Consider the following 15,112-nt stretch of genomic DNA (forward strand, 5'->3'; position numbering starts at 1 on the left):
AGGTCCAGGAAACTTAAGGCAACACCTGGATACTGAAAGGGGGCAGAACGGACAAATGATGGGGCAGAAAGGCCCTGAGCTTGTTTGGGGGCACGTGTGGCCTGCACACACATGCCTTCATAACCCTGCCTGTCTCCTGAAAGCCAGCCTTGTAACAAGCACCTGCTGTGTCAAGTCTCTAAGATCTGAGACTGCAGCTTTCTGCTGGTGGTTACCACATTCCTGGAAAAAGTGCCCGTGTTTAGGGTCAAAGCTTGTCTGCTTTAATCTCCACCAAAGTCAAATCATTTAATTCAATAATAATCATGTTCTTTTCTCAACGAGCACAATGGGAAGATGGAAAGGAGATGAAAGCTACTGCTGGTCGCAGGCATGATGAATTCACCACCCCTGGGCAGGAGAAATCACACGGAGTTCCTGTTGTGGCTCTGCAGGCTCAGAACCGGACATAGTGTCCGGGAGACTGCGGCTTCCATCCCTGGCCTTGCTCAGTGAATTAATGATCCAGTGTGGCCACAAACTGTGGTGTATGTTGCAGATGTGGCTTGGATCCTACATTGCTGTAGCTGTGGCACAGGTCAGCAGCTGCAGCTCCAATTTGACCCTTAGCCCAGGAATCTCCATATGCTGCAGGTGTGACCATAAAAAGAAAAAAAAAAAAAAAATCACAAAACCAGTAACCATCTTAAAATAACTGACACAGCTTATCTGTAAATGAAAAGTGGAATGTCTTTACTGAAACTTTCTGCCCCACTCACAATTTAGAACAGGCACAGGAAACACATCTAAATGGCCGAGGGACAGGAAAAGGGCTCCCATGGGCTCTCGCTCACAATTCTGATGGCATCCCCCTCACTCGCAGGGCTGCTGTGAGAACTACACAACACAAATGTCCCTGCACACACTGTAGGCCCCCCTGGGGCACAGGATGCTGTCATCGTCAGGCTGTATCCTTCACTCGGGCAGATGGAAGAAGAGCAAGCAGTCTCTCCACCAAGAGACTGAGAGAGCCCGTGACAATGTAGCTCAACTGCCAGGAATATAAAGGTACATATACAACTCATCCAAAGTTGATCTGAAAGCCTATTTTAGCAGACCAGAGCTAGTGAGAATCACATTATAAAAAGGTCTGAATCACGGCAAGAGGCTGCAAAGCTTTTCACGAAGCAATACGAAGTCCACACAACATGCACTTAAATTACTTCAATGTCAGGAATAACTAAGTCTTAGAATCAACCCACAGAACTGCTCCAAACAACAGTGAGTGAAGCGAGTACCTTCTCAGGGGCTCAGCTTGCTTTACAACGGACATGCCAGAAACGCACCTGGTAACTGGGATTAAAGACCTCAGGTCCATCTGTTCCTTTTCTCAAACAGGACTATTCCAAAGGGTGAGGGGAGGCAGAGGTGGTCTACTCCAGGTAATAGTATTACTCTTTTTAACTATCACTTCAACGGTCCGGAAAACTCAAATACCTAGCATCCTTTCATCTATTTAAAAATGTTTACAATAATCTAAAGTTCCCCTCAAAAAAAAAAAAAAAAAACTTCAAGGATGGTACAGTCAAGGTAAAATGCTTCCTGAGTGCCCAGGACGAGCATCCTGCCATCTCAGACCCCGATTTCCAATCCCATCAGCCTCTACCCAACCCTCCTCCCACCTCCATCACTTTCTCTTCCGCAGCTGCATTAAACAGGGGTTTTCCTCAAGGAGAACGTCCACCACACAAGCTGGTACAACCCAGGAATGTGCTTTTAAATCCACGTTCCCTTCTAGTGGTATGTTGCTTCTATGAAGCACGAGCTGGGTGACCTCAGGGAGCTGTTATCCTGACAGACCTCTCCCCAGAAGAGGCAGGGACTGACCACAAGGGCTTTTGTGATCTCAAGGGAAAGGTCCTAACCAGCTTTTGGCCAGCTCAGGACCTGCCTCAGTCAGGAGGAACAAAGGGGACGCCACAGGTAGGGTCCCCTCCCAACACAGTCTCCTCCCCTAAGAGAAAAGATGATACAGCATGTTGGAAAGCGAGGGGAAGAAAACCTTGGTATCTGCTCAAAAAAATATACTTTTTGGGGGTAGGAGAATGAAGATACCACCTTCCTGAGGCATGTGAAAGTCCTGTGTCTCTCGGGTCCTTCAAAAGTTTAAGTATGGTGTCTTGGCTGATGTGCCTGGGACGCAGCCGGCCGTGGGGAGGGCAGAAGTTCCAGCCCTGCGGGGCCATGGAGCCTATGGTCAATTACTGCCTAATCAAACTGTAGTGTGTTCTGAGGCACTTTCTTTTTCTTTTTTTTTTTTTTTTTGGCCACACCTTCCTGAGGCATGTGAAAGTCCTGGGCCAGGGATTGAACCTGCCACAGCAGCGACCCAAACTGCTGCAGTGACAACAGCAGATCCTTAACCTGCTGTACCACAGGAGAACTTCTTGATGCGCTTTCTTTAAATACAAGTTTGATTAAAAAGCTGTGAGCTTTCCCAAAAGTCCTGAGGAGAACAGAGACAAATACAAATTGCCTCGCCGTCAAATCGAAGCCAACACGGCCAAGCAGGAGGCCTCAAACAGTCTCTCTCTGGGAAGCAAAGAGAGATTCAAATGAACACAGGCAAGCTGTCCAAACCGAAAGGGCTTTCAGGATAAATGCTGTTTCCTGGCTCTCTTCTTAGACAAATATAACTAAAGTTCTTCCTTTGCACCCCAAACTTTACTTTCAGGAGAACACAGAAGAAAGCATAAGCAGGTCTCACTCAAGTGCTCGTCACAATGCGAGTCCTTTTCTAAACTGTTCCTACTGGGAATGCCGGGAACAAGGACACAGTGCGTCTTTGTGCCGTTGCTCTTCCCCAAACAAAACTGCTGCTGAAGTAGCTACTTGACTTTGCAACTAATGAGAGTCCTGGTGTTGAAACTGGTTATATAATACTTCAGTAAAGGGTTTTTTGTTTTGTTTTTTTCCTCAAGAAGAGGGGCAGGGGAGAAGAGGAGAGAACAGAGGGAAGCCAGAAAAGGACTCTGCAAATCTCCCTGGAGGTGTGTAGAAGATGACCTAGCTGGTGCCTGCCACAGGCAAGAAGAGCCTGTTAGAAGCATGAAGATACTTGCCCCAGGAGAGAAAGAAGAAAACCAGTCTGGCTGGAGCCTCCTTAAAAAAAAAAAAAAAAAAAATATATATATATATATATATATATATATATACACACACACACATATCTAACAGGTCCTTTGCCCCCCAGGGCCATCTTCTGCCTGCCTCACTCTTTTTTTCCCTCAAACATTTACTATGTGCTAGGACATGAGAGACACTGTTAAACACTGTACATTAATAACGATTTCATCTAATCCTCACAATGACCTTAACAGCATCAACCTATTTTTTATATATAAGAAACAGCCCAAGGGAAGTGTTATGTAACACTTAACTATGCGTTTAAAGGCTGAAAATTACATATATACATGAACTATTAGACTCTGTAACATGTACCTGAGGAGAGGGAATCAAGAGAAGACGACGTGGCCAGAAGCAAGGGGTGCTCCTCGGGGGCGGGGGGGGGGGGGCGGCACTGTGGTTCAGAACCCTTACTGGACCTCACAGAATGTCTCAGCTCCTCCCTTCACCCAGCGACTCCCACCAAATAAAGAGAAAAAAGGGATCCTGGATTTTCTCTGACTTAAAATATATTACTTCTCATATAATAGGGAAGTAGTAACAAAAAAAGTCACTGAACACATCTTTCTATATATAGTAACTAATTTACTAAGAAAAAATGCTACTTCTTCACCCCCAGCTTGGTACAAATTTGCTGGAATAGTTCACTATAGATTTAAATAACGGTTTAAACAAGTTCTGCATGGCCATCTTATTCTGAAATAGGAGGGTTTTTCTTTCAATGAAAAGTCTGAGAGAAACAGTAACTGGATTCTTAATTACTGCTTTACAATAAATTCCCTATTTTGGCAAGGAAATAGGAAAAAAAGAAAATGAAGGATTTTCTAACTGCAAAAAAAGTTACTCCACAAGGAGAAAAACCACCCAACAATGCCAGCCTTGCATGGTGGGGACTGCAGACTTTTCCCATGCGAAGGCCTCAGGCAGAGGCCAAGGCCTGTGTGTGCTCGTCTTCCATTCCCAGACCCCAAAGCATGACCAAAATGCGCCAGAGGAAAGGAATCTGAACGGGCACACCATGAGAGAACCCCTATACTGCATTTCTAGACTTAAGTAAGAATGCTGGAGCTTGAAAAGGCATACATACCGCTGGTCATGTGAGATACTTTTGCAAGTTTCTTCATCACATTATCCAGCCGAGACTGAGTACTCTCCAACTCGTGAGAGAAATCATCCAACATACTAGAAAGACAAGCAGATGCAGGGGGTAGCTGGTCAGCACAAAGTCTTGAGATTAATAACAGGCCATGGAGCTAAATCAAGATCCAGGCCTCAGTTTTAGCAAACATCAGACAGCCAATGTTGGGATTCAAGCCCCCAATATTTTATCCTTGGGACAGGATATGTTTTTGATTTTAGAATTTTGGAAATTTTAAAAAGAAATTACGTATATTGTGTCTTGGATAATACCCCTGGCAGGGTGTGGGACAGACTCTATAATCAAACATACTATTTCTGCAGAGAAAACTATGAGGAGTCACAGCTGCAGTCAGTTCAGGTCAGGATTTTCTGTAACATAAGCTTGCTGCAAACATTTTTTAAATTTTTTTTAGAGCTTTCTAGATTTCAGAATTGCAAGCAAGGTAATGTGGACCTGACCACAGGATAATACAAACTCAGCTTCTGTGCAGTGCAGCAGAAAGAAGGCTGTGTGAAGTATGACAACCAGGCTCTGCCATGTGCCACCTTAGACAATGGACTCTATTTCTTTATCTGTAAAATGGGACAATCCTGTCAGCACAGCTTCCTTGCCAGGGTTCTTGTAAACCAGGGTTCTCTGTAACATACAAAGCTGCACTGCAGCAATGTGAGGTAAAGAAATGCACTCTGGGAGTTCCCATCATGGCGCAGTGGTTAACGAATCCGACTAGGAACCATGAGGTTGCGGGTTCGGTCCCTGCCCTTGCTCAGTAGGTTAACGATCCGGCGTTGCCGTGAGCTGTGGTGTAGGTTGCAGACGCGGCTCGGATCCCGCGTTGCTGTGGCTCTGGCGTAGGCCAGTGGCTACAGCTCCGATTAGACCCCTAGCCTGGGAACCTCCATATGCCGCAGGAGCGGCCCAAGAAATAGCAGTAACAACAACAACAACAAAAAAGACCAAAAAAAAAAGAAATGCACTCTGATCAAATAATCATCTCCTTTAAGGCACCCTGTGCTTTATTATAAAACTGGGCAGCCTCGGGACTGAGCTCCTGACAACATGCGTGCCTCGTCTACACCTGCAGAGAAAAGGCTCCCCGAGGCTCACACTGATTGTTGGCCAAGGTGCAGCTGGGAAAGAAGACACCAAAATACTTACTGCAACAGTGTTTATTTCATAAATTGCTAAGCATTCCAGACTTTTCAACTTTGGATTAATATATGATTATCCTGAGGATAGAATGGGACATGCCAGTTAATACCAGAGGGCTTATTAACAAAGCTTTATTACTCCGGCAGCATCACTGACAGCGAGAAACTACTGGTCTTGGTCTGTGCCCACACAAGGCACCTGACAGCCCTGCAGGATTTGGGCAACCAACTCCTCATGAACTCACTCATTAAACAAACTCTGTGTTGACAACGAAACAAACAAGTCTTTGTCCCTTTCCTGAATTTTCAAATTAAAACATTTTTAGCTCATTTTAGAGCCTGGTAGCATTTTGGCCCTGCAGCTGGCAGACTTATCCAGGCAGGGCCAAACGCTGATACACGGGACATGCTGATACACATATACTCTATGTGCTGGGCAGGACTTTTCCTACTGAAGACAAAACAGCTAAGTCATCCAACCTCTGGCCCAAGAACTCATTTAAGTTTCTAGACCAGATCTAACTCACTCAGAGATATCCAAAAGAAATATAATTCAAGTCACATACGCCACTTAATTTTTTTTTTTATGGCCACACACGTGGCATATGGAAGTTCCCAGGCTATGGGTAGAATCAGCTGCAGCTGCTGGCCACAGCCACACCAGATCCAAGCCGCATCTGTGCCCTACACTGCAGCTTGCAGCAATGCTAGTTAAGACTCCTTAAATCCATGGAGCTAGGCTAGGATCTGCATCCTCATGGATACTAGTCGGCTTCTTAATCTGCAAGCCACAACAGGAACTCTATCACTTGATACTTTTTAGTAGCCACATTTTTTAAAAGTGAAATCAGTAATGTTTGATTTAGTGTAATACATCTAAAATGTTATTTCAACATGTGATTTTACATTTTTGTCATACTACGTCTTCAAAATGTTTTATACTCTGGGCCAATCTCAATTCAAACTGGCCACATTTCATGTACTCAATGGCCACATGTGGCTAGTTGTTACTGTACTGGACAGCACAGGTCTAAGTCTAGGACCCATCTTTTTTCCTTATTATTTTTATTAGTTATACAATTTGTGGAGCTAAATAGTCCTACAAGGCCTTTTAGAAAAAAACACACTTTGGAGTTCCCGTTGTGGCTCAGCAGTAATGAACCCGACTAGTATCCACAAGGAAGCAAGTTCGATCTCTGGCCTCGCTCAGTGGGTTAAGGATCTGGCGCTGCCATGAGCTGTGGTATAGGTCGCAGACACAGCTCAGATCTGGCGTGGCTGTGATATAGGCCAGCAGCTACAGCTATGATTCAACCCCTAGCCCAGGAACTTCCATATGTAGCAGAGCAGCCCTGAAAAGCAAAAATAAAAATAAAGAACCACACTGTCTCCTGTCCTGAGGATATTCAGCCCCTCACACTACACTCTCAGTGCTGCTTCTGGTTTTTGGAGCTACATGCTCGCTGAGCCAGCTGACTCAAGACACAACGAGAGGCTAGGGCCTAGCCCTCCTTCCATTTCATTCCCCACCTCTGCCTCCTTCCCACTCCCCTTCCCCCTTCCTTCCAATGTAACTGTGTCACAGTTTGAGAAGGTCAACATTCAGGGTTACACCGTCTTCCCGGCTCAAGGGCTTGGGACATGAATCACACTCCTCCCTGGCTCTCCCTCTGCTGGCTGAGGACTTCTCTGGTCTGCTGGGTCAGTAACCATTCATCTTTCTCCTTCCCAGGATCTACACTGTTATGGCCTTTGTTTCTTATTTGAAGCTCTATGTTCCACAGGTTTTATGCTATTAAAAAAAGTTAATCCGTCACTATTCCAGTGGACTTTAGAGAGGGAGCAGAGATGAAAGGTTGTGTTCTCTTCACCATCTTTAAATGGATGTCCGCCAGGCTCTGCTGTCTCCCTCACATGGATAATTGCTCAAGCAATTAGTCCTTTCCTATTCCCATAATGAATTTTAGGGTAGGTACGCATTTTAGACAAATTAATCTGAATGCCTAGATTCCTGTTCCGCCAGCTTCCTGGTCTCCCTGCGTCTGGTCTTTTCCACTATGGTTCACCATCTAGACCACAGATACATGGGCTTCCCCCCAAAGGTAAACCCGATCATGGCATTACTAACAACAGCCTTCCTTCGCTGGGGTTCTATTTCCCATTACCCTTTGCATAAAAAGTCCTACCTCCTTAACATGGCTTCTAAGGCTTTCTCTGATCCGTTCTCTGCCTCCTTGATTTGACTCCTGCAACATCCCTCTCAATCCCCATGCTCTGGACACACTCACCTTCTCTGTTCCATGTACTTTTCCAGCTCTGAATTGTCACAGGGGCTCTTCCGTCCTTTCATTAGACCCCCTTTCCGCTCCCTCCTCCCACCCCCAATCTCACCCCGCCTGGCTGCCTTCTACTCATCCTTCCAGTCCCTGTTAACCCCTCTTCTCGTCTCAGGGACTTTAGACGTTAGGTCTGCAGTTTAGGCTATCAGGGCTCTCCAGGCACTCGCACTTCCCCCATCATGGCACCCTGCACTTCTCTGTCACCATTAATGACCTGTAGCAATCCATCCAGTGGCTTCTATGATGACAGAGACACCGTCTATTCTCCTGGCTCTTCTTTGGATACCAGAGGACTTCCCACAGAACAAGATGCCCAGTTTGAATCTGTAATGAATGAATCTATGATGTGGAACACAAAACTGAGGTAGAAGAGTGTCTGAAATATCCTAGCAGAACTGCGTTTTTTTTTGTTTGTTTGTTTTTTTCAGAAAAAAATATTTGTAAAATAGGGTGTTATGTGGCATCATTTAAGAATGCTGGTTTGGGTATCATACTTTAGGAGCACATGGGAGTGCCCTGCTGGATCGGTGGGTTAGCGTTGGCACTGTAGCAGCTCAGGTTTAAATCCCTGGCCCGGGAACTTCCACATGCAGTGGGCATGGCCAAAAAAGGATGGGTGGGGTGCACAAAGAGATCATTCTTAAGGAAAAACGAAAAAATCCAGTTATGTCTTTTGTGTTTTCACTTTTTATTTTGGAGGAGGAAGATTTTTTTATTAATGGGAACTAAATTTATACTTTATTTCCTTTATGGAAATCAAAATTTAAGATGCAGAGCAAAAAGTTCTATTTGGTGTAGCTGGAGAGTCACAGGATGTTAAGGTGACCTAGGTCCTCTCCTCTTTGGGACAAGTATCTCCAGAGGTCACACAGCCATTATCAGTTTCACATGTCCATTCATAACAGCACTTCAAGTGTCCAGAGGAATTTGCACCTGTTTTTTCAGGTGTTTAAAAATATTAATAACTTTGCCTAAACCCTGTTGAAAATTGCATCTGACAGATTTGCTTCTTTTGGAGAGGCTAGTTTGTAAAACAGAATAAAGATGCAGCTATAAACAAAACAGCTTTTGGTTTTTCTAGCCATGTAACTGTCAGGCTTTTTAGGGGTCCTCCCCACCTCCCTGCAGCAAGAGGGGCGTCTCAGCACTCACACTGCCTGCTCCTCCAGCTCCCCTCCGATGCGCTGGGACATGTTCTTCAGCACCCCGATGCTGCCAGAGACCAGCTCCAACTGCTCGTCCTGCTGTTCCACGATCAGCTGGTGCCAGAGAAATGGGAAATAAGCAATTAAATCCATCTTACCTGATTCCAAGCCCAGCACCCGAGCAGCTGCTAGCTTCTTTGCCAACTCGGGACAATTCACATTCAGAAGCAAAGCCCAGAAATCAAAGGACCAGACCGTCGCCTCCGAGAACATGCTGCTCAAAAGGCTGGGTTGTCAAGCTATGGCCATCCCCTGCTGCTCCAACTTGTGAACAGTCAGCAGGGCTTGAAACCACCCAGGGAGATTTACCCTGCTTGGCTGAAGTCCAACAAGGAGCAGACAATAGGCAAAAGCACCTGTGCAGTGACCAGAGACACATGGGGAAGCTTGGGAAAAGGAAGCCCGCTGCCAGGGTCAAGGTCTCAATCCGCCACAGCCAGCCACAGCTTAACTACAAGAGAAAGTCTGGCAGATCTTCTCTGGACGTGAGAAAACCATGCACACAGAGTCTACTGCTCCCTCCTCAAGGACAAACTAGAAGAGGCTCTGAGGCAGCAAGTTACCTCCAGGACAACTTTTGAGCAAGAATTACTTTAGCCTCCTCACTTTTTATTAAAAAAAAAAAAGTTTTCTTGGCTAATAGAGATTTAAGTAGACAACTGGTTAGGCCAATGTGCTAATGGAAGAGGAACATGTAACTTATGGGTATACAGGAAACACCATATTTAAGAACCAATAGTTCTGACACATAGATAATCCTCAAATGCCCAGACATTTTACCATTAGCTTCCTTTTAGTAATATGACGGCACAGCAGAAGCAATTATACAGATGTAACCAATCTCACCTTCCTTTTACCCTTTAACTTCCACCAAAGCAATCACTTTTTATGTATAATGGAACCAACAATAATTTTCAATGAAAAAACAAAGACTCAATTTTTCTGAAAGTGCCTTTGTGGAAATGAACAAAAAGCTGAGCTCACAAGTAGAGGATGCAGAAGAGGCTACTATTTTTAAGTCAATGGCCTCTGTTAGCTCTGGGTGTCTGGTCTGCTTGTCCTAAGAAATCTAATCAAGCTTGGTTCTCTTCAAGCTGTCATGCTCTGAAGGAAGCTGTAAACACCCTTGATACAGGCAATCATCACACAGGTAGACTCAGGCAGCTGCAGGGCGAGCTCGGGTCCATCCCGCCTGTCATTAGCAACAAAGGCCTGCTGGCAGGGGAGCGGAGGGAGGTGCCCCCACCTCCTACCTCCCTGTCCTCAGCTGTGGGTCTCAGGTACCTGCTGCTGTGCCTGCTGTTCCTCGATGAAATGGGAGTTGGCCAGCTGGAGCTCCCGGTCGAGGCGCCCATATTTATCCGTCGTCCCAGTGCTCCAGTTCTGCCCGCCACTGTCTCCTAGCAGGGCCTGCGAGGGCAAGGCAGAAGAAACAATTAGCACCTCTGAACGAGCGCCCCATCACCGTGATATAGAGAGCTCTCCCGCTGTGCATACGCCATCTTCTCTGGGGTCAGCCTTTTAGGTAGTGGTGGAGGCTGGTGCCTGCGTGGTACAATTTAACCAATGCTAGGAAGGAACTCTGTCTCCAAGATCTCCCAGTGAGACTTGCAAATGGGCTCTGTCCAATGAAATGCAAACAAAAGTCAACTTTAAATCAACAAATGCCTGTGTGGGTACTGCTTTATGGATCTAAAAAACACTTGGTGTCCTCAGGCCAGCTCTTCCTAGCACCCTTGCAAGTTCACCAGACACCTGGTGTGGGTTTTAGTTTGATTCCCGAGTCTGGAGTTCTTTTTATTTAAGTATGACCCAGGGATGTTTTTGGTTTTGGGGAGGGGGAAGGACAGAGTTCCCCAAAATCACAAGTCATCACCCCTCACACACGGAAGGCATAAGAACCACTAATGTAACCTATAGATAAATCCCAATGCCCTTCAGTTGAACTAAAAGGCCACAGGTTTTCCAGATGGAACGGGGGGGGGGGTTCACTAGGCAGTATGGCTACAGTGGATGCCTGACTCTGATGACCCAGGCGAGTGCTAGTCCTAAAGTCAGAGTTCTCCATGCCTAAGCCAGGCTCAGGTTTCCCAATACAAATTTGAGGAAGTTTGCAGCCAGAAAAGGCTAAGTTTGGGAATGCCTTCTATGAGGAGGCCAGCCAGGAATGTGGGATCCCTGCCTGGGATCCCTACAAGCCTTTCTGACTTGGTCAAAGTAACTGCTCAGACCAGCCCTGCACAAAGAACCAGAAGAAGGTGACAACTAAGATTCTTCTTCTGAGTTCCCGTGGTGACTGAGCAGTTAAACCCAACTAGTATTCATGAGGACATGGGTTCAATCCCTGGCCTCACTCAGTGGGTGAAGGATCCAGCGTTGCCATGAGCTGTGCTGAAGGTGGCAGACGTGGCTCAATCTGGTGTTGGTGTGGCTGTGGCGTAGGCTGGCAGCTACAGCTCCAGTTTGACCCCTAGCCTGGGAACCTCCATATGCCGTGCATGCGGCCTTAAAAAGACAAAAAAAAAAAAATTAAAAGATCCTGCTCGTTCTGACACAAAAACTCTAAGAACTCTATGAAAGATAGTGGGGACTGGTGATAATTTTTTCAAGGTCAGAAAAAGGCTACAGTGCATCATTAGGCTATGGACCGAAAACTGGAGCTCCTGGAGCCACAGTTGGGGCTATTTTTTCTAGCTCATCCATGGTCTACTTGGGTGGACACATGTCATGCTGTTAAGAATCAACTGTGCTTTATTGTGAAGAAGTTGAGATTTCCTCAACCTGACCTCCAGGGAGTCTGTTCAGTGGGAAAGAAGATGGAGAGAGGGCCCAGAGCCCTGAGGACCAGCCTGTGTGAAGGCGCCAGAGCCACGGGTCCCAGCTAAGCAGGGCGCAGCGCACGGACTCTGCCTGTGTGAGTGCTTGGAGAACTCTGACCCCTGCTATGCCTTGGAAACCAGTGACTCGAAGACATTTCTCTCCTGCCTAAAATAAAATTCCCAGCCATACTTGGAAAGGCTACACATTTATGTTAGTTCAACTAAGCTATCTAGAGAAGAAAAATTCAAACAGGAGTAAGAGAAGATAGGTGTCACTACTCACTGTCGCAACTACCCCAGGTGCAGGCACTCAGCTTCTGTAAGCTAAAGCGGAAATGAAAAGGAAAACTCCAAAACTTAGCCAGCTTGTAGCCGTTTACTAGCTGCATCTAAGAGTTAGTGCCAGACAGGATGGGTGAGCTAATGGTTTTTCCTAGTTGCATTGTTAAGAGCAAGGGAGATAGATGAGAAGGAAAACAAAAACAAAAACAAAACAAAGACTTGAAAACTGAAATGCAGGGAAAGGAAAGAGGAAAATTAAGTTGGGTGATATTTGGAAAGTTCTCTCCCTTTCTTCAAGCTTTTATAATTGTTTTCAAAATTAAGTGAGTCCAGAAACACCCTTAGGTATACAGGATTTACCTCATAAACTCCCGATTCTCAGTTAAAAATGACAAACTAATTTTTTTTTTTTTTTTTTTTTTTTTTTTTTTTTTTTTTTTTGCTTTTTAGGGCTGCACCAGTGGCATATGGAAGTTCCCAGGCTACAGGTTGAATCGGAGCTATAGCTGCCGACCTACACCACAGCCACAGCCACATGGGATCTGAGCCGCATCGTCAGCCTACAGCACACTTCACGGCAATGCTGGATCCTTAACTCACTGAGTGAGGCCAGGGATCGAACCTGCGTCCTCATGGATATTAGTCAGACTTGTTTCTGCTGAGCTACAACAGGAATTCCAATAGCTCTTATTTTTTATGTGTCAATGCCTGGGTTTTAGTTTTTGAAATGTATTAGTTTCATAATTTATTTGTAATAAGTTATAATTATTATATATAATTATCTAATAAAAACTGGACCTCACATCAAAAAAAAGATACGTAAAATAGTAGAAGGTTTCATTTAACACGCATTAAATTAACACACATTTAAGGTTCCTGAAATGCTTTACATAAAATTTCAGTCCTTCAATGTCTACTGAGTTCTATGCATAGGCAATGTAATAGCTGCTAGAAATAAAAAAAAGAAAGAAAAAAGGCCTTGACACAATCCCTCTTTGCTCACAAAGGAGCTTGGGGTCCAGCAGAGAAAAATCAAGAAACTAAGCAATTACAGCTCTTAACAGAGTGCCTGGCACACAGAATATGCTCAACAGGTGCAGAATAAATGGCTGTGTGGTAAGGGCTGTAAGGTTCACAGAGGGTGCAAAGAGCCCAGAGGGGACAACCAGAGGGTGTGAGGGAGAGGAGGGGAGGTTCCCTGACAGCAGCACTAGGGGCTCAGCATACAAGGTCCCCTGCTTGAACGCATGAAATACAGATGTCAGAATTTTTAAATTCTACGTAACTGTGAATTTTCTTCGATTGATACTGTACATTCTGATGTTTACTCACCTGTCTATTTTTCCTTTCAGCTAAAGCCTGTATAGATGAAGTTGACATCTGATCCTTCATGTCCTAATGAAATAGGAGACAAGAAAACAAATAACATCCTTAAACAAAACCATAATTAACATGTCTCAAAAATTAACAGTCTCAAAAATAAATAGAGGAGTTTCTATTGTGGCACAATAGGTTAAGAATCTGGATGCAGCAGCCTGGGTTGCTGCAGAGATGCAGGTTCCATTCCTGACCCAGTATACTGGATTAAAGAATCCAGCATTGCCACAGCTGCACTGTAGGTCACAGCTATGACTTGCTTTCAATTCCAGGAATTTCCATATGCCACAGGTGTGGCCATAAAGTAAAAATAATAACTAAGAAAATAAAAAGAAGGACATATCCTTAAAAAAGAAGTAACCTGGATACTAAATTTAAATATAAGGAAAATGAAAGCCCTCCGCCATCCGCCCTGTACCTACCATAGGCTGCAAACACTGCTAAACACATAGACACATTTATTAGTGACTTTACAATGATACTGTGAAGCTGGTTTTATCTTCATTTTACAGTTGAGGAGACTAAGTAAGATCTAGAAAGACCAAGAGGCTTTCTCAAGGTCACCTAGCCAATAAACATCAACCCTGGGGGACACAAACAGAAGCTTGGGTTCAAGGGCTAGCATTTTCAAGCATAATACATGTAAAAATCCACACACTTCAGGAGTTTCTGTTGTGGCTGAGCAGTAACGAACCTGACTAGTATCCATGAGGAAGCAGGTTCGATCCCTGGCCTTGCTCAGTGGGTTAAAGGATCTGGTGTTGCCATGAGCTGTGGTGTAGGCCGCAGACTCAGTTCATATCTGGCATTGCTATGGCTGGGGCGTAGGCTGGTGGCTACAGCTCCAATTCGACCCCTAGCTTGGGAACCTCCATATGCCTCAGGGCACCGTAAAAAGAAAACACACACACACTTTAGAATATATTTACCATTAAACACCAAAGAACACTATCAAATGGTGATAAACAGCTAACTTATTCCTGAGTTGGAGTCATATAGACTATTTCTTTCTGTGTGTGTATGTGTCTTTTTGCCACTTCTTGGGCCACTCTCGCGGCATATGGCGGGTTCACAGGCTGGGGGTCTAACTGGAGCTGTAGCCGCTGGCCTACACCAGAGCCATAGCAACACAGGATCTGAGCCGAGTCTGCGACCTACACCACAGCTCACGGCAACGCCGGATCCTTAATCCACTGAGCAAGGCCAGGGATCAAACCCGCAACCTCATGGTTCCTAGTCGGATTCGTTAACCACTGCACCACGACGGGAACTCCTAGACTATTTCTAAAACCAGAATTTCCAGAATGGTATCAAAAATAATTTTGTGTGGAAGGAAAAATGAATGGACCCATTACTACAAAACACTATTAAATGTGAGCCATCGGCATCATATTTAATTATAACCCAATATAACTTAAGACGATTTCAGCTGAGTATAATTATTATAATACAATTTTTCTTTTTAAAAAAGGCTGCCAAAATACTTTGTAATTTTCTGTTGGCAAGCAGGTTATTTTAGAGACGCAAATGTTGAGGTATTAAGCTTTTAGAAACCTCTTCCAAGACCCATGACAAGTAAATGGTAGAAGACATAGTGTCACAGCTTCCCTAATTCCTACTGTGCTAAGTCTGA

At 44.9% G+C, this 15,112-nt stretch overlaps 1 protein-coding gene across 7 annotated transcripts in view; it reads right to left on the reverse strand.

Moving 5' to 3' along the window:
- Nucleotides 1–15,112, reverse strand: part of STX6 (syntaxin 6) — a 50,896-nt gene that overhangs the window by 5,646 nt on the left and 30,138 nt on the right. For 4 of the 7 annotated variants that reach the window (XM_084974162.1, XM_084974165.1, XM_084974164.1 and 1 more), the window contains exons 4-7: nt 13,435–13,497; nt 10,286–10,411; nt 8,949–9,055; nt 4,253–4,347 (exon numbers count right to left, since the gene is read on the reverse strand). In XM_084974162.1, coding sequence (XP_084830288.1) covers nt 4,253–4,347; nt 8,949–9,055; nt 10,286–10,411; nt 13,435–13,494 — 388 coding nt within the window. In that variant the 5' untranslated portion in view covers nt 13,495–13,497. Of the gene's footprint in view, nt 1–3,001; nt 3,142–4,252; nt 4,348–7,883; nt 8,121–8,948; nt 9,056–10,285; nt 10,412–13,434; nt 13,498–15,112 lie in introns of those variants that run through there. The other 3 variants (XM_021102005.2, XM_084974166.1, XM_084974161.1) reach the window with 3 other exon arrangements.

This window comes from Sus scrofa, chromosome 9 (assembly GCF_054392235.1).
Source record: "Sus scrofa isolate SSC_HxYL_T2T_F1_AM1 chromosome 9, Sscrofa_HxYL_maternal_Yorkshire_Landrace_v2.0, whole genome shotgun sequence".
Taxonomy (NCBI): domain Eukaryota; kingdom Metazoa; phylum Chordata; class Mammalia; order Artiodactyla; family Suidae; genus Sus; species Sus scrofa.